The 19,767-nt window shown below is 38.8% G+C and overlaps 1 protein-coding gene across 1 annotated transcript in view; it reads right to left on the bottom strand.

The window, feature by feature from the left end:
* Positions 1 to 19,767, bottom strand: part of LOC126252221 (dynein beta chain, ciliary) — a 769,797-nt gene that overhangs the window by 254,097 nt on the left and 495,933 nt on the right. The window contains exons 50-51 of the mRNA XM_049953092.1: positions 16,214 to 16,375; positions 4,474 to 4,673 (exon numbers count right to left, since the gene is read on the bottom strand). Of these exons, the coding sequence (XP_049809049.1) occupies positions 4,474 to 4,673; positions 16,214 to 16,375 (362 nt within the window). The remainder of the gene's footprint in view (positions 1 to 4,473; positions 4,674 to 16,213; positions 16,376 to 19,767) is intronic.

Raw genomic sequence — 19,767 nt, 5'->3', positions numbered from 1 at the left:
ACCCTCTATATACTCCTTCCACCTTTCTGCCTTCCCTTCTTTGCTTAGAACTGGGTTGCCATCTGAGCTCTTGATATTCATACAAGTGGTTCTCTTCTCTCCAAAGGTCTCTTTAATTTTCCTGTAGGCAGTATCTATCTTACCCCTAGTGAGACAAGCCTCTACATCCTTACATTTGTCCTCTAGCCATCCCTGCTTAGCCATTTTGCACTTCCTGTCGATATCATTTTTGAGACGTTTGTATTCCTTTTTGCCTGCTTCATTTACTGCGTTTTTATATTTTCTCCCTTCATCAATTAAATTCAATATTTCTTCTGTTACACAAGGATTTCGATTAGCCCTCGTCTTTTTACCTACTTGATCCTCTGCTGCCTTCACTACTTCATCCCTCAGAGCTACCCATTCTTCTTCTACTGTATTTCTTTCCCCCATTCCTGTCAATTGTTCCCTTATGCTCTCCCTGAAACTCTGTACAACCTCTGGTTTAGTCAGTTTATCAAGGTCCCATCTCCTTAAATTCCCACCTTTTTGCAGTTTCTTCAGTTTCAATCTGCAGTTCATAACCAATAGATTGTGGTCAGAATCCGCATCTGCCCCTGGAAATGTCTTACAATTTAAAACCTGGTTCCTAAATCTCTGTCTTACCATTATATAATCTATCTGATACCTTTTGTATCTCCAGGGTTCTTCCATGTATACAACCTTCTTTTATGATTCTTGAACCAAGTGTTAGCTATGATTAGGTTATGCTCTGTGCAAAATTCTACAAGGCGGCTTCCTCTTTCATTTCTTCCCCCCAAACCATATTCACCTACTATGTTTCCTTCTCTCCCTTTTCCTACTGACAAATTCCAGTCACCCATGACTATTAAATTTTCGTCTCCCTTCACTACCTGAATAATTTCTTTTATCTCGTCATACATTTCATCGATTTCTTCATCATCTGCAGAGCTAGTTGGCATATAAACTTGTACTACTGTAGTAGGCATGGGCTTTGTGTCTATCTTGGCCACAATAATGCGTTCACTAAGCTGTTTGTAGTAGCTAACCCGCACTCCTATTTTTTTTATTCATTATTAAACCTACTCCTGCATTACCCCTATTTGATTTTGTATTTATAACCCTGTAATCACCTGACCAAAAGTCTTGTTCCTCCTGCCACCGAACTTCACTAATTCCCACTATATCTAACTTTAACCTGTCCATTTCCCTTTTTAAATTTTCTAACCTACCTGCCCGATTAAGGGATCTGACTTTCCACGCTCCGATCCGTAGAACGCCAGTTTTCTTTCTCCTGATAATGACGTTCTCTTGAGTAGTCCCCGCCCGGAGATCCGAATGGGGGACTATTTTACCTCTGGAATATTTTACCCAAGAGGACGCCATCATCATTTAATCATACAGTAAAGCTGCATGTATCTGAATTTAAAGAAAATTTGTGTGGCATATATTCTGAGAATTCTCTACATGCTGGTATCAAAATGTCAAAAAAATATGGATTATGGCAAACTAAGCTTACTGAAATGGTACTGTAATACAACTTGCAACCTGGTCAGTGCTACAAGACAGTAAAACTGCATGGTAGCTATGATAAAATGTTTCCATGTGTCCCAGTAAAAATTATAGTAGTAATAGTTAGAAACTGACTATACATATAACATTATAACTGACTGGCAACTAGCCCTTAATGCAGAGGAACAACTCAAGAAACCTAAAAACATAGTAGCTGTTGACTACATTTTTAATTAGTCATTACAGGAGTCATAAATATCATAAAACACTGTCAAGTAATAGTGTGAGGTGACATGAAGGGGAATCATTACATAGGCTCTTTTGTAAGTGAAGTGAATGCAGGCGTTGATTTATTGGTAATTTACCTGAAAGCTATCAATAAAAGTGATTGGTTACAAAAAACTTCATGACTCATATTGAGATACTGTTGAAGTATATTATACTAACAATGTCAGTGTGTGTGTGTGTGTTTGTAGCTTTCTACATATAATTTTAGCAGAGGTTCAGAAGACACACTTAAATAAATAACAATGTATACAGTGGTGTATAAACAATCACTATAAAACTGCCTGGTCCATGACTGATCTCAGAAGAAACCAGGATGTAAAAATACATAAAACTAGGGAAAGATGAGGAAAAAGCAACCAGTTACCTGTAGACAACTTATGCATGGCATACAGAAACGGGTAATAGAAGGCAGTTAACACTACTAGCTTTCGAGCTCTTACTCTTTTCCAAGTACAAGTACACACATTCACACTGAGACCCAAACATACATGCTTGTGGTAGCAGTGAGACTAAAAGGATGTATGTATATATGTCCAGCATCTTCTCATAAACCACTGGATTAATTTCAAACAAATTTTGTATGCACACTGCCTGCTATATGAAAATAAGTAGTGTGGTGGTTAGAACTTCGAAGCTCCCATATGAATGGAGATACAGGTGCTAAACTGTTTTTCTACCCCTGACATGTAAGCTACCCTGCATAACAGGTGAGTTACGCTGGTAGTAACAGCATACCTTTCTGGGGGCTGCATGTGCAAACAGGTACAGCAGAGCACAAGAGGAGAGGGTAGATGGCTATTGAGAGAGGGGGGAGGATGAAAGGAAAAGAGAAAAGGAGAGGAAGGAGGATGGGATGGACAGAGAGAGGGGGGAAGGATGAGTTGGACAGAGAGAGAAGGGAGGAGGATATGGTCAGATCAAAGCAGTCAGGTAGATGCAGAATTTGTTATTTCCAAAAAGCATCTGACTCAGTGCCACACCTACACTTATCATCAAAAGTACAATCATATGGGGTATCAACTGAAATTTGTGACTAGACAGAGGACTTTTTGGTAGGGATGACAGAGCATGTTATCTTGGATGGAGAGCCATTGTCGGATGTAGAAGTAACTTCCGGTGTGCCCAAGGAAGTGTGTTGGGAATCTTGCTGTTCATTTTGTATATTAATGACCTGGCAAACAATATTAACAATAGCCTCTGACATTTTGCAGATGATGCAGTTATCTATAATGAAGTACTGTCAAAAAGAAGCTGCATAAGTATTCATTCAGATCTTGATAAGATTTCAAAGTAGTGCAAATTGACAACTTGCTTTAAATGTTCAAAAATGGAAAATTGTCCACTTCACCAAAAAAATAAAAAAAAAAAAATAGCCTATGACTATAATATCAATGAGTCACAGTTGGAATCGGCCAACTCACAAATACTTGGGTGTAACTCTTTGTGGGGATGTGAAATGGAATGATCACACACGCTCAGTCATGAGTACAGCAGGTGGTTGACTTTGGTTTACTGGTAGGATACTGGGGAATTGCAATCAGTCTATGAAGGAGATTGCCTACAAATCACTCATGCAACAATTCTAGAATACTGTTCAAGTGTGTGTCCCATACCAAATAGGACTAACAGGGGATACTGAATGTATATAAAAAAGGGCAGCACAAATGGTCACAGGTTTGTTTGATCCATGGGAGAGTGTCAGAAAGATACTGAAGAAACTGAAGTGGTAGACTTGAAGATAGACATAAACTATCCCAAGAAAGTCTACTAACAAAGGTTTGAGAACTAGCTTTAACTGATCACTCTACAAATATACTACAAACCCTTATGTATCGTTCACCTTGGGATAGTGAGAATGAGATTAGAATAATTACATCACACACTGAGGCACTCAAACAATCATTCTTCCCACACTCCATGCATGAATGGAAGCAGAAGAAATCCTAATAACTGGTACAATGAGACTCATCTTCTTCAATGCACTTCATGGTGATTTGCAGAGTATAGACACAGATGTAAGTACAGAGGAGAGCAGTTTTTTGTGCAAGGGATACATATGTGAATGGGCACAGCTATGAAGAGAAGCTGGGGGAGATGTATAGTGAGAGAGGGGAGAGGATGACATGCCCAGTAAGAGTGGAGAGAAGGAGACAGGGAGATTGAGGTGGGAGGCCGAGGTGGACGGAGAAAGATGGTGGGAGGAAGAGATGGATAAAGAGAGAGGGGAGGAGGAGACGTGTGCAATATATGTGTCAAATGCATATGTGGGCAACACCATGGGTAAAAGGCTTGTGGTACAATAACAAGTACCCCATGTATGCAAAATTCTACTAAATCACTGGGAATAGGTGAGGTGGAAATGTAGGTAGAGTTATTTGGTATGATCATCATATTATTACAGTGTTGGGCTATGATTATAAACATATATAGGATGTGGCAATCAGTGTTTGTAAAAATTCTTTGTGCTTGCACTTTTTGCACTGTTTTATACAAGGGAAACATATGCACCTATTTCTTATGTGAAATATCTAACTTCTAACAGCTCATATTGGCATCATTTCAGTCAGGAGCAAAACTTAAGGAAGTAATTGCTCATCTGCATTAAGTATATTCACGTATGGACTCATGATCAACATTCACATAATATTTCAAAAAAGTTGTATTTGCAAGTACCTGCAGATATGCATCATAGCATCTTCAAACAGCACGAGGTTCATCGCAGCCACCAGGTCATTATAACTAACAAGGGCATCCTGAAGTAGTTTAGTTAGAACATCCCACTCTTTCACTGGCATGTACTTAGGTTCACCAATTCCTTGAGCAAAATGGCAAAACAAGTTTGGTTTTTCTAACACTAAACTTTCATCCATATCCTGTGTCAAAATAAAAAGCAAGCATTACATTTTTGTTTGATAAGTAATGGCCTACTTAAAATTTATGTAAGAATGCAAAAATTAATTTCAAATGTCAGAATTACAGTTACATTAAGAGTGGAAAACAATCTTCTGTTGCTATGAAGAATGTAGGTGTATCAACCTTTCCACTTACAAATTAGAATTATTATAGTTTATGATGGTAAATAATTTTTCTGGTGATAAAATTAATTATTCCATTGCCTTATTTTTCACAAAGAAAGAAATAAGTATTTAAAAAATAAAAATAAACATTGAGAAAAAAAAATAAATAATACAACTGTGCAAAATGAAGTCAAGCAATAGAAAGTCAGGGTTGGAATAACAGTAACACTAGTCAACAGCCATTTTGCATCTGGGATGTGATATATCAACTAGTATGTATTTTGGTGTGTAGAATCTGAATATGCCTTTCAAAATGTTCTAGTACCTATCATTTTTTAGTTTTTAAAGGTTTTTTATTTTTTGTATTCAGTATTTTGCATTTTACTGTTCTTCTGTTTTGATGTTTAAGTGTTTGTTTTTGATTTGCATAGGAGAGCTAGAAGATGTACAAATTGTCAGTAAATGGTTGGTGTGGTAATCTGGTAGTGTGAAAGAGATCTTCAGTGAGTCTTTCCTGTGATAGATAGTGCAAAATTTTGTGTTTAATACTTACACTAAGAAAAATGGCAACTAGTAAATCTCGTTGCTGTCTAAACCATCCCGACAACTTTTGTTATGTGTATGGGAAATTCACTCCAAAAGCCCAAAGAAAACCAATCACTGATTTGGTTAAGAAGGCATATACACGTTATTTTGATTCTCCTGTTGGTGATCAAGATAAAAATTTTGCACCTCATATTGCATGCATAACCCATACTACAACCTTAACCGAGGAGTTGAAAGGAAAACACTGAGCAATGCTAATTGCTGTTCCGATGGTGTGGTGTGAGCCTAAAGACCATTATTCCAACTGTTACTTCTGTCTTACAAATATTTTGGGACATTCAAGCAAAACTAGACATAAAATAAAGTATCCAAATGTATCTTCAGTGCATTTGCCTGTGCCCCATGATGAGGGGTTTCTTGTTTCTCTCTGTAACTTGAAAGCCACAGAACCAGACACTACATCAAGTGAATCAGAAAGTATTGAACATATAGAAGTGTACTGCCCTCAATATAAAGACACTTTGCCTCAGCTCTTTAATCAAAAGGAATTGAATGATTTGGTTCGCAATCTACAACTTTTGGAACAGCAAGCTCAACTCTTGGGGTCAAGACTGCAACAGCGGAACCTTCTAGCTCTAGGGACAAAAATTTCCTGTTTCAGATCAAGAGGTGCTTCCTTTGCTCAGTATTTCGATATGCAGAATTCAGTGTGTGTATGTAGAGATGTCAATGGTCTCATGATGCAGCTATGTGTACAACATAATCCACAGGAGTGGTGACTATTTATTGACTCCAGTAAAACCAGGTTGAAAGCAGTACTACTGCATAATGGCAATGCATTTCCATCGGTACCTTTGGCTTACACAGGAGACATGAAAGAAACTTATGAAACCATGACTTTGCTGCTAGAGGAAATCAAATGTAAGGATCATGAATGGCAGCTTTGCTGTGATTTAAAAGTTGTTGCACTCCTTACAGGTTCACAGGCTGGATTCACAAAATACTGCTGCTTTTTGTGCCTTTGGGACAGCAGTGACACCAGGAACCGCTATACAGTCAAGGAATGACGCATAATGAAGTCATATGTTCCTGGAAACGTAAATGTGAACAATGCCCCATTGGCTGAGCCCGATAAAATCATTTTGCCTCCCCTTCATATCAAATTGAGCCTTATAAAGACCTTTGTAAACCCTCTGGATTAAGAAGGTGAGGCCTTCAATCACTTAAAAGATGCAGAAAAAAGTTTAAATTTGTTGACTAGTGTGATATTATGAAAAGTATCGGATGCTACTCAGCATAAAGATGGGATTGATTTGCAGATAGGCACAACGAAAAGACTGTTATCTATTGAGGTTCTGGCCACAGCCTACTTCAGAAATGAAAACACACTTATTCACACAAGCAAGCACACCTCATCACACACAAGACCACTATCTCTGGTGGCTCCAGCCAGAATTTAACTGTTACGTTGTACAAAAGCAGCAATCCAGAATAGAATGGAGAAAGGGGAGGTGTAACAGAGTATGGGTGAGGGTGGCGGGGTGGGGGGAATGTGAGTGCTGTCTGGCAAAGAATGCAGGGATTAGATTGCTTCAGAACAACGCTGTCAGACACAGTGTTGGGAAGCTGTGAGGGAAAGGGGGGAGAGTTGTGGGGAGCAGAAAAGGGGAAAAGGCAGTAGGCGTATTAACAGAGAGTGGGGCACAATAAGGGTGAGAGTCATGACTTTGGAGGAGGTGATAGGACAGAGGGGTAACTTACTGTTCTCACAAACTCAACCCAACAGTTCCATTCTGCCTGTTCTATCACTTTCTTCCATCTCATACTCACTGTGCACTGCTCTCTGTCACGGCACCTATTGGTCTTTTCTCCTTTTCTGCTCCCTCCTTCTCCCTCTCCCACGGCTTCCATACACTGCACATGACAGCCTTTTTGCTGACACCGCATAGTCCATGCATGCTCTGCTAGACAGCGCCCTTCTGTCCCTCCACCCATATCCTGCTATCCCTCCCCCTTCCCCAACCCAATCTGGAATGCTGCTTTCACTCAATGCCACAGTTGCATTCTGACTGGAGTGGCCAGAAATAGTGGCCATGTGTGGGTGAGGTGTGCTTCCTTATATGAATGTGTATGTGTTTTCTTGTCTAGAGTAAGCTGTGGTCAAAAGCTCAATGTGTAACAGTGTTTTCATTGTGTCTTTCTGCAATTTTACGTCTCATCTTCATGGTAAGTAGCAATCTATCCTTTTCTCAATGTTTACAATATTGAGAAGTTTATGAAATCTTAAGATTTTGGAACTTTATAATTGTTCCTAGCCAGCTCTAGTAGGAAAGAAGGAAAGGAAAACAATCTGAAGCCTGAGTCCATAAACATTCAAAAAGCCAAACCTTTTCTATATTTCTCTGCCCTCTTTCCGCAGCCCCTCCCTTCCCCTCCCCCCTTGTCATCTCTCATTAATTTCTATCTCTTCTTTGCACTCCTCACTCCAGACTTTCTTCTTCTTCTTTCACAATGTCTGCACTATCAGAATGATGCTCTCACTTGCTCTCAGCTGACAAACTGACATCATAATGATGCATGTCAACATATCACAGGCTGGTTATTTATTATATAAGGCAATTACAGCAGCGGTTACAACAGTCAGTTTCTCCCAACAAAATTTAGGGAAACTGTCATCAAATGATTGAGTTTTCCTCTAGTTTGGTGTGGCATGAATACTGTGAAAACATTACATAAAATTAATAAATTCCCCACTATCTTTTCTTCAGTAGTATTTATTAACTACTAAAGACTTCATACATTGATTTTTTCAGTGCACTATTTCATTTGCATTCTAATTTAATTATCAGATAACCATGGTGGTGAGCCAAACCATCATTCTTGACCACTGCCTGGTGGCAGTGTGGGCACATGATGCGGTAAGGAAAGTACACAAGTGGAGCAATGAGGACTGCGGACTCCTTCTAGCAATGATATAGGCTGCAAATGGGTAAATCCTCTGATGCAACTGACTCTGACAAAGGGCAGATAGTTATGGCTGAGTATTTGGGGATAAGCATCGCAAAAACAGTGAAGCTGATTAGCTATTATTGTGCCTCTGTTGTGAGCATTTATGGAAAGTAGTTGAAGATTGGTGTAACACTGAGTATGTGACAAGTTGTTGGACATTCCTGCCTCATCACAGAGCATGGTCATAAAAGACCTGTTGGCCATGTAAACCAGGATAGGTGACAATCTGTGGCACATCTTACAACAGAATAGTACTAGTGACGGTACAAGTTATTTGTGGCGCACTGCACAGCCCACATTACTGATAATGGGGCTCTACAGCAGATGACAAACATGTGTACCCATGCTTGCTCAGCATAATTGCCAATCACGATTGCAGATGGCATCGGATCATCAAGACTGGACTGAGGATCGATGGAAACATGTCACCTAGTTGGATGAATTTTGTTTCTTGTGTCACCATGCCAATGGTTGCATCTGGATAAGTCATCACGCAGGTGAATGGCAGCTCCAACACAGGCTCTGCCAAGGACACAGGCTGGTGGTGGAAATATAACACTTTGGGGGACAGTTGCCTGTGCTGTAATAACTGAAGGCATCATGACACCAATGAACATTATTGCAGGCCACCCGCAGCCCTTCATGTATTCTCCGATGGCAATAAGGTCTTCCTGTAGGATAGCTGCTCATGTCATAAGTGCAGAATTATGATATACTTGTCTCAGAGCTAGCATAGTGAAATCATGTTGATGTCTTGGTCAACAGAGTTGCCTGATCTGAAACTGTTGGAATACATCTAGGATGCTATTGGGATCCAGCTTTGTACCCGCTAACCACCAGCCTGTAATTTATGGGAACTGTATGACCAGTGCACAGACCACTGTAGTATTGTATTGCATTCCACACATGCACCAAAGTGCTATTAATACCTGTTCACAATATTTTGGTTCATTATTGTTTATTCCACCACTTTCAAGAATTAACAAGTTATATTTTGATCCTGTTCCTCTTACTTTCATGAAGCAATCAGAGAAATTTTCTGACATTATAAAACTATTTGCAACAGAGCAAGGTAGGATTATCCTGCTTATTGTTATACCCCACCCGATGAACAATATTATATTTTTCTAATGTCCTTTCATTAGCAGTACATATATGATGTTGTTGTTGTTGCGGTCATTAGTCCTGAGACTGGTTTGATGCAGCTCTCCATGCTACTCTATCCTGTGCAAGCTTCTTCATCTCCCAGTACCTACTGCAGACTACATCCTTCTGAATCTGCATAGTGTATTCATCTCTTGGTCTCCCTCTTCGATTTTTACCCTCCACGCTGCCCTCCAATACTAAATTGGTGATCTCTCAATGTCTCAGAACATGTCCTACCAACCGATCCCTTCTTCTAGTCAAGTTGTGCCACAAGCTCCTCTTCTCCCCAATTTTATTCAATACCTCCTCATTAGTTATGTGATCTACCCATCTAATCTTCAGCATTCTTCTGTAGCACCACATTTTGAAAGCTTCTATTCTCTTCCTGTCTAAACTATTTATCATTCACGTTTCACTTCCATACATGGCTACACTCCATACAAATACTTTCAGAAATGACTTCCTGACATTTCAATCTGTACTTGATGTTAACAAATTTTTCTTCTTCAGAAACGCTTTCCTTGGCATTGCTAGTCTACATTGTATATCCTCGCTACTTCGACCATCATCAGTTATTTTGCTCCCCAAACAGCAAAACTCTTTTACTACTTTAAGTGTCTCATTTCCTAATCTAATTCCCTCAGCATCACCAGACTTAATTTGACTACATTCCATTATCCTCGTTTTGCTTTCATTGACGTTTATCTTATACCCTCCTTTCAAGACACTGTCCATTCCGTTCAAATGCTCTTCCAAGTCCTTTGCTGTCTCTGACAGTATTACATTGTCATCGGCAAACCTCAGAGTTTTCATTTCTTCTCCATGGATTTTAATACCTACTCTGAACTTTTCTTTTGTTTCCTTTACTGCTTGCTCAATATACAGATTGAATAACATTGGGGATAGGTTACAACCCTGTCTCACTCCCTTCCCAACCACTGCTTGCCTTTCATGTCCCTCGACTCTTATAACTGCCACCTGATTTCTGTACAAATTGTAAATAGCCTTTCGCTCCCTGTATTTTACCCCTGCCACCTTCAGAATTTGAAAGAGAATATTCCAATCAACATTGTCAAAAGCTTTCTCTAAGTCTACAAATGCTAGAAACATAGGTTTGCCTTTCCTTAATCTTTCTTCTAAGATAAGTCGTAGGGTCAGTATTGCCTCACGTGTTCCAACATTTCTACGGAATCCAAACTGATCTTCCCCGAGGTCCGCTTCTACCAGTTTTTCTATTCGTCTGTAAAGAATTCGGGTTAGTATTTTGCAGCTGTGACTTATTAAACTGATAGTTTGGTAATTTTCACATCTGTCAACACCTGCTTTCTTTGGGATTGGAATTATTATATTCTTCTTGAAGTCTGAGGGTATTTCGCCTGTCTCATACATCTTGCTCACCAGATGGTAGAGTTTTGTTATGACTGACTCTCCCAAGGCCGTCAGTAGTTCTAATGGAATGTTGTCTATTCCCAGGGCCTTGTTTCGACTCAGGTCTTTCAGTGCTCTGTCAAACTCTTCACGCAGTATCTTATACCCCCATTTTGTCTTCATCTACATCCTCTTCCATTTCCATAATATTGTCCTCAAGTACATCGCCCTTGTATAAACCCTCTATATACTCTTCCACCTTTCTGCTTTCCCTTCTTTGCTTAGAACTGGGTTTCCGTCAAAGCTCTTGATGTTCATGCAGGTGGTCCTCCTTTCTCCAAAGGTCTCTTTTATTTTCCTGTAGGCAGTATCTATCTTACCCCTAGTGAGATAAGCCTCTACATCCTTACATTTGTCCTCTAGCCATCCCTGCTTAGCCATTTTGCACTTCCTGTCGATATCATTTTTGAGACGTTTGTATTCCTTTTTGCCTGCTTCATTTACTGCATTTTTATATTTTCTCCTTTCATCAATTAAATTCAATATTTCTTCTGTTACCCAAGGGTTTCTACTAGCCCTCGTCTTTTTACCTATTAGATTCTCTGCTGCCTTCACTATTTCATCCCTCAAAGCTACCCATTCATCTTCTACTGTATTTCTTTCCCCCATTCCTGTCAATTGTTCCCTTATGCTCTCCCTGAAACCCTGTACAACCTCTGGTTCATTCAATGTATCCGGGTCCCATCTCCTTAAATTCCCATCTTTTTGCAGTTTCTTCAGTTTTAATCTACAGTTCATAACCAATAGATTGTGGTCAGAGTCCACATCTGCCCCTGGAAATGTCTTACAATTTAAAACCTGATTCCTAAATCTCTGTCTTACCATTATATAATCTATCTGAAACCTGTCAGTATCTCCAGGGTTCTTCCATGTATACAACCTTCTTTCATGATTCTTGAACCAAGTGTTAGCTATGATTAAATTAAGCTATATGCAAAATTCTACCAGGCAGCTTCCTCTTTCATTTCTTAGCCCCAATCCATATTTACCTACTATGTTTCCTTCTCTCCCTTTTCCTACTCTCGAATTACAGTCACCCATGACTGTTAAATTTTCGTCTCCCTTCTCTACCTGAATAATTTCTTTTATCTCGTCATACATTTCATCAATTTCTTCATCATCTGCACAGCTAGTTGGCATATAAACTTCTACTACTGTAGTAGGTGTGGGCTTTGTGTCTATCTTGTCCACAATAATGCGTTCACTGTGCTATTTGTAGTAGCTTACCCATACTCCTATTTTTTTATTCATTATTAAACCTACTCCTGCTTTACCCCTATTTGATTTTGTATTTATAATCCTGTATTCACCTGACTAAAAGTCTTGTTCCTCCTGCCACCAAACTTCACTAATTCCCACTATATCTAACTTTAACCTATCCATTTCCCTTTTTAAATTTTCTAACCTACCTGCCTGATTAAGGGATCTGACATTCCACGCTCCGATCCGTAGAACGCCAGTTTTCTTTCTGCTCATAACAACATCCTCTTGAGTAGTCCCAACCGGAGATCCAAATGGGGGACTATTTTACCTCCGGAATATTTTACCCAAGAGGACGCCATCATCATTTAATCATACAGTACAGCTGCATGCCCTCGGGAAAAATTACGGCTGTAGTCTCCTCTTACTTTCAGCCGTTCGCAGTACCAGAACAGCAAGGCCATTTTGGTGAGTGTTACAAGGCCAGATCAGTCAATCATCCAGACTGTTGCCCCTGCAACTACTGAAAAGGCTGCTGCCCCTCTTCAGGGGCCACACGTTTGTCTGGCCTCTCAACAGATACCCCTCTGTTGTGGTTGCACCTACGGTACGGCTATCTGTATTGTTGAGGCACGCAAGCTCCCCACCAACGGCAAGGTCCATGGTTCATGGGGGGGGACATATTTGATAGTTACACAAAATTACTAAATCCTTATTCAGGTATTATTTCATCAGTCTTCATTACCCACTGTACAATATAAAGATGATCTACAACAGCAGCACATTGTTTCATATTAAAACATCCCATTTAAATACTGATTTACGATACCTGTGGGCAACATGCACTTCAGAATTGCATCTTGCTAAAAGTTATTTATGATGTCTATGCTCAGGTCATGCAATACCCATAAATTACAGGCTGTTGGTTAGTGGGTGGAGAGCTGGATCCCAATAGGGTCCACGATGTGTTCCACCAGTTTCAGGTCAGGTGAATTTGATGAACAAGAAATCAACATTAATTCACTATGATAGTCCTCGAACAAGTGTAGTACAAGTTTGGTCTTATGATATGGACAGTTATCCAACAGGAAGAACCCATCTAAAATATTTCATTCTCCACTTTTCAACAAATGTTTTACTTTACAAAAACCTCTACTTTCCAAAATCCAGTCACACAGTTTCGAAGCCCTGATTTTTCTGTTTCTGAAAATATGTACTTTTACTTAAATAATCTGTCAGTTTGTTAATTATTCCAATTACAAGAGTTAACTTTTTCACTTTTTGACAAAGATTGGGAATCCCTGTGCACATTAAACTGAGCTCCCATAAAATAGTGTCAATACTTTGGCAGTATGTAATTGTACAGCTACTAGTTAAACACAAGCATACTTCATTGCCTATTAAAGATGTTCTTTTTCATTTTCCATCTTTTATGTTAATGTTTAAAACAGAATAGCTTAGTATTTTAGCAAATTGTAATTTTCTGTAATATGTGCATCTTTACATATGTGTCGTGGACACAGCAAGAGTCAGTGGTAGACAAATATTCAATCAATTCAGACACTCAGTTATTCGTTTGCACTCACTGTTCAAACAGTACAGTCACTTTGTTATTAGTAAGTCAATGTTGAGTAGTTAAAACGTGTAGTTACTATGTCAGTTAGACTGTGGTAACCATTATAATGTAAGGTTGCGAAGTCAGCTGTCTGTACAGCCACTTTAAAAACTCTGGTAAATCTCTCTTATATTATGTGAAATGTTCATTATAAAAATTAATAACTGACTGATGACCATAGATGTTAAGTCCCATAGTGCTCAGAGCCAAAATTAATAACTACAAGCTGATCATTGTCATTGTCAAGACATATGGCACAAAATAACAGGTAAATAACTTTACACAAGTACAACAACCCTCTAAACTTCTCAAGAAAGTTTTGTATCACCCTCATAACTGGCTTAGTTTGCATTTTCTTGATACCATAAATCTATTTTCAATTACTCTTTTGGCCAAAATCACAATGTACAGCCACCTATGTAGTGCAGGTAAAAATAAACCTGCATTCTCAAAGCAAATCAGAGGAGGGCAATTTGTCCTCAATTGTAAATGGGATTTTCCAGCTTGTGTACATTGTTCAGTCAGTCAGCATGCCTCAAAGGGTAATTTCAAGCTGAGATCAAGCAATATTGTCATTCTATTGCAAGAAAGGCTGTCAGCTTGGGAAGTTGGCCACCACAGTAACACCGTTCGACCATTAACCACTATCATGAGACATAACTTGTTTAAGATGTGTCTTGTAGTGGTTGCCTATGGTCAAAAACAATAGCTGATGACTGCTACCTACAAATTATGGCACTTAGGTACCCCAAGGAGAATAAAACATAAGTATATGTTGATAAGGAAGCTATTAGTCTAGATGTAATGTTAACTTACGAGGGCATGCCGGAAAGTAATGTCTGCAAATTTTCATGTGAATACTCTTAAAGCTTTGTAAATAAAACAAACGTTTATTGACATTACACATCTTTATTCTTCACCTCTATATGTTTATTTCTCAACATAGCCACTCTGGCGATGAACACATTTCCTCCAACAAGAGACCAGTTTGTTGATACCATCACATTAGAATGTTTGACTTTGTTGACATAGCCACAAACTCACCTCTTCTTGCATCACTTCATCACTATGAAAATGAAGTCCTGAAAGGTGCTTTTTATGTTTTGGAAACATATGAAAATCAGATGCAGCCTCAACAGAACTGTATGGAGGATGATCAATGACAGTGAACGCAAGAAATCGGATTGGTGCAGATGTCGCTGCATTCATGTGTGGTCTGGCATTGTCATGCTGAAGAAAAGGGTGTTGCATGTGTGGATGAACTCTTCTGTGGTTAGAAACTGGATTACAGCACAATGTTTCTCATGCACTGACATAGTTATGTTACATACTGCAATGTTTCACATTACAATTTGGAGTCCTCTAGTGGCAGAGGGTTGTAACTTGTGTCAGCAAAGCGGTTAAGTCGACTGAGTAATATGCATAACAAGTAATATCTCAACCAATATTGAGAACAGAATAAGAAGTTTGGAGGTATTATTTTTTAGCATGCCCTTATATACATGTGCCTATATTTTGTACATACTTATATATAGAATTTTATACTGTCTTGTATTTTAACAAGTCTTATATCATAAACTAAACTAAACTCTGCCTGAACAGGCAACGAAGGCCAAACAATACCAACTTACTGCCATGTCATCCTCAGCCCACAGGCATCACTGGATGCGGATATGTGTGGGCACGTGTTCAGCACACTGCTCTCCTGGCTGTATATCAGTTTACAAGACCAGAGCCACTATTTCTCAATCAAGCAGCTCCTCAGTTTGTCTCGCAAGGGCACTCCTATATCATGCTTTTGATAAAATAGGTGCTAAATAAATAAACTGCCCAGCAATACAATCAACATGTCAACAATGTGTTCATTTTTCATGAGGATAATGCATAAGCACACAGCTCCCACCTCACAAACAAATTCTTCCACGAAGAATTAATGTACTGAATGGAACAGCCTGCACTATCTGCTAACACGAACCTGAATGAACTTGCTTGGGACCAATTGAATTTTGCAGTGCACTGTCATGCAGAAACACTCCTCACACACTATCTTGATTACACAGTTTAGATACTTTTTTAAACATTTTCTGGCAGATTAAAACCTCACAGCTTCACTTCTGCCAGTATCTCATCTCTTATCTTCCAAACTTCACAAAAGTTTTGCTGCATGTCTTGTGAGACTAGCACTTGTGGAAGAAAGGAGTACTGGTCTGGCACACAATTTTAATCTTCCAGGAAGTTTCAAAACAGTGAATGTTCTGGCGCAGAGTGAAAATTCTTTCTGCAAATTATTTTTTGTTAGTGTCAAGTTTTATTTTACCATTCACTGCACCCTTTGAACCTGAGTCCACACACATTTGCAATATACTGGTGGTTCACAACATTTTTTTTTTTTTTTTTTTTTGAGAATTTTATTTTCATATCTACTTAAAAGTAATCAGAAAATATTTCATACCTCAAAATTTTTCTTCACAATGTCTAGCTGCATTTTTGCAAATGCTTCAATATCTTTTTCATCCGTGAGCTTGTCCCCGTAAACTCTTTGTGTCTCATGCATCCACAAACGGACCAAATCAGTCGGTGCAGTCACACAATCTCCTTGACTGAACAGAAGCCCCTATAAATAGTATCAAATAAATTTGTGTTTTCTGCAAGGGATATGATGAACGATGCTGCAAACATAACTGCAGTGTCAAATGTTTTAGGCAACATACAATAAATCAATATAACCACTGGTGCTAGCAATAAACCAAATTGTAGAAAAGAAAAATTACATTATTTGTTGAGAATTTTACCAGTTTTTAATAATGAAATAATGAAGAAGAGCAGCCTTAAGACACTAAGAAGTTAGTTATTACATTTGTTAATTAACTTAATGCTGCAAATTTGAATGATAACTCAGTGTGATATGGAATGCACTAACTGTTTATATAAATGAAACACAAATATCACACATTTAAATATCTGTTCAAGCATTCCTGCACAAAAACAAAATGCCACATTAGCGTAAATTCACTTTCTACCTTTGCAAATGTCTGAAATATGGTTCAGTTCAATAGAGCCAATTTGTTCATTAGTACCACTCATAATATGAGTGTGCAAAAACTAAGTCTCACTGGTCCTAGTCATGAGTGATTTTGTTTTATGAGTTCTATACACTTGAAGTGTCTCATCAATGCAACACAAACCTGACACTCCTCAATATCCATCCCAATCTACAGCTCTACAAAAAATCATGCTATATGCCTTTAGCAAAGTGGCTGGTGAACAGTGTCATCTTGTCTTCCCTTTACAACACTGACAGCAAGCTAAACCATGTTTTGAGTGCACCAAAATAGCTGACAGTTTGCCCAGTTGCATCCTTGCTACAAAAAACCACTTGTTACATACAGAGGATTCTATTCTACGTTACATAAAACTTACAAATACATAATTTCATTCATCTCCATTACTCTTAAAATATGTATGGGCCAAGTTTCAAGGATTACAAATAGATACAAAAGGTCTTTGACCTACTTCGACTATGGCTTTGGTGGGAAGAAAACTGAAAAACTTAATTATCTCTGCAACAATGATATTAACAGTTTTCAAAGATGTGTCCACACAAGAGAATGCATATTTTGGTTTAATTTAGCCTATTAATACAAAGTTGCACTAAAAATTTCATTCAAGAATAAACAACATTAAAAAATTGTTGTTGTTGTTGTTGTGGTCTTCAGTCCTGAGACTGGTTTGATGCAGCTCTCCATGCTACTCTATCCTGTGCAAGCTTCTTCATCTCCCAGTACCTACTGCAACCTACATCCTTCTGAATCTGCTTAGTGTATTCATCTCTTGGTCTCCCTCTACGATTTTTACCCTCCACGCTGCCCTCCAATGCTAAATTCGTCATCCCTTGATGCCTAAAACCATGTCCTACCAACCGATCCCTTCTTCTAGTCAAGTTGTGCCACAAACTTCTCTTCTCCCCAATCCTATTCAATACCTCCTCATTAGTTACGTGATCTACCCACCTTATCTTCAGCATTCTTCTGTAGCACCACATTTTGAAAGCTTCTATTCTCTTCTTGTCTAAACTATTTTCATTCACGTTTCACTTCCATTCATACCTACACTCCATACAAATACTTTCAGAAATGACTTCCTGACATTTCAATCTATACTTGATGTTAACAAATTTTTCTTCTTCAGAAACGCTTTCCTTGGCATTGCTAGTCTACATTGTATATCCTCGCTACTTCGACCATCATCAGTTATTTTGCTCCCCAAACAGCAAAACTCCTTTACTACTTTAAGTGTCTCATTTCCTAATCTAATCCCCTCAGCATCACACGATTTAATTTGACTACATTCCATTATCCTCGTTTTGCTTTTGTTGATGTTCATCTTATATCCTCCTTTCAAGACACTGTCCATTCCGTTCAACTGCTCTTCCAAGTCCTTTGCTGTCTCTGACAGAATTACAATGTCATCGGCGAACCTCAAAGTTTTTACTTCTTCTCCATGAATTTTAATACCTACTCCGAATTTTTCTTTTGTTTCCTTTACTGCTTGCTCAATATACAGATTGAATAACATCGGGGAGAGGTTACAACCCTGTCTCACTCCTTTCCCAACCACTGCTTCCCTTTCATGCCCCTCGACTCTTATAACTGCCATCTGGTTTCTGTACAAATTGTAAATAGTCTTTCGCTCCCTGTATTTTACCCCTGCCACCTTCAGAATTTGAAAGAGAGTATTCCAGTTAACGTTGTCAAAAGCTTTCTCTAAGTCTACAAATGCTAGAAACGTAGGTTTGCCTTTTCTTAATCTTTCTTCTAAGATAAGTCGTAAGGTTAGTATTGCCTCACGTGTTCCAACATTTCTACGGAACCCAAACTGATCTTCCCCGAGGTCCACTTCTTCCAGTTTTTCCATTCGTCTGTAAAGAATTCGCGTTAGTATTTTGCAGCTGTGACTTATTAAACTGATAGTTCGGTAATTTTCACATCTGTCAACACCTGCTTTCTTTGGGATTGGAATTATTATATTCTTCTTGAAGTCTGTGGGTATTTCGCCTGTCTCATACATCTTGCTCACCAGATGGTAGAGTTTTGTCGTGACTGGCTCTCCCAAGGCCATCAGTACTTCTAATGGAATGTTGTCTATTCCTGGAGCCTTGTTTCGACTCAGGTCTTTCAGTGCTCTGTCAAACTCTTCACGCACTATCTTATCTCCCATTTCATCTTCATCTACATCCTCTTCCATTTCCATAATATTGTCCTCAAGCACATCACCCTTGTATAAACCCTCTATATACTCCTTCCACCTTTCTGCCTTCCCTTCTTTGCTTAGAACTGGGTTGCCATCTGAGCTCTTGATATTCATACAAGTGGTTCTCTTCTCTCCAAAGGTCTCTTTAATTTTCCTGTAGGCAGTATCTATCTTACCCCTAGTGAGGCAAGCCTCTACATCCTTACATTTGTCCTCTAGCCATCCCTGCTTAGCCATTTTGCACTTCCTGTCGATTTCATTTTTGAGATGTTTGTATTCCTTAGTGCCTGCTTCATTTACTGCGTTTTTATATTTTCTCCCTTCATCAATTAAATTCAATATTTCTTCTGTTACACAAGGATTTCGATTAGCCCTCGTCTTTTTACCTACTTGATCCTCTGCTGCCTTCACTACTTCATCCCTCAGAGCTACCCATTCTTCTTCTACTGTATTTCTTTTCCCCATTCCTGTCAATTGTTCCCTTATGCTGTCCTTGAAACTCTGTACAACCTCTGGTTCTTTCAGTTTATCCAGGTCCCGTCTCCTTAAATTCCCACCTTTTTGCAGTTTCTTCAGTTTCAATCTGCAGTTCATAACCAATATATTGTGGTCAGAGTCCACATCTGCCCCTGGAAATGTCTTACAAGTTAAAACCTGGTTCCTAAATCTCTGTCTTACCATTATATAATCTATCTGATACCTTTTAGTACCTCCAGGATTCTTCCATGTATACAACCTTCTTTTATGGTTCTTGAA

This window comes from Schistocerca nitens, chromosome 4 (genome assembly GCF_023898315.1).
Source record: "Schistocerca nitens isolate TAMUIC-IGC-003100 chromosome 4, iqSchNite1.1, whole genome shotgun sequence".
Lineage (NCBI taxonomy): Eukaryota > Metazoa > Arthropoda > Insecta > Orthoptera > Acrididae > Schistocerca > Schistocerca nitens.
The sequence above is the reverse complement of the archived record's forward strand: the minus strand, read 5'-3'. Positions and strand labels throughout refer to the sequence as shown.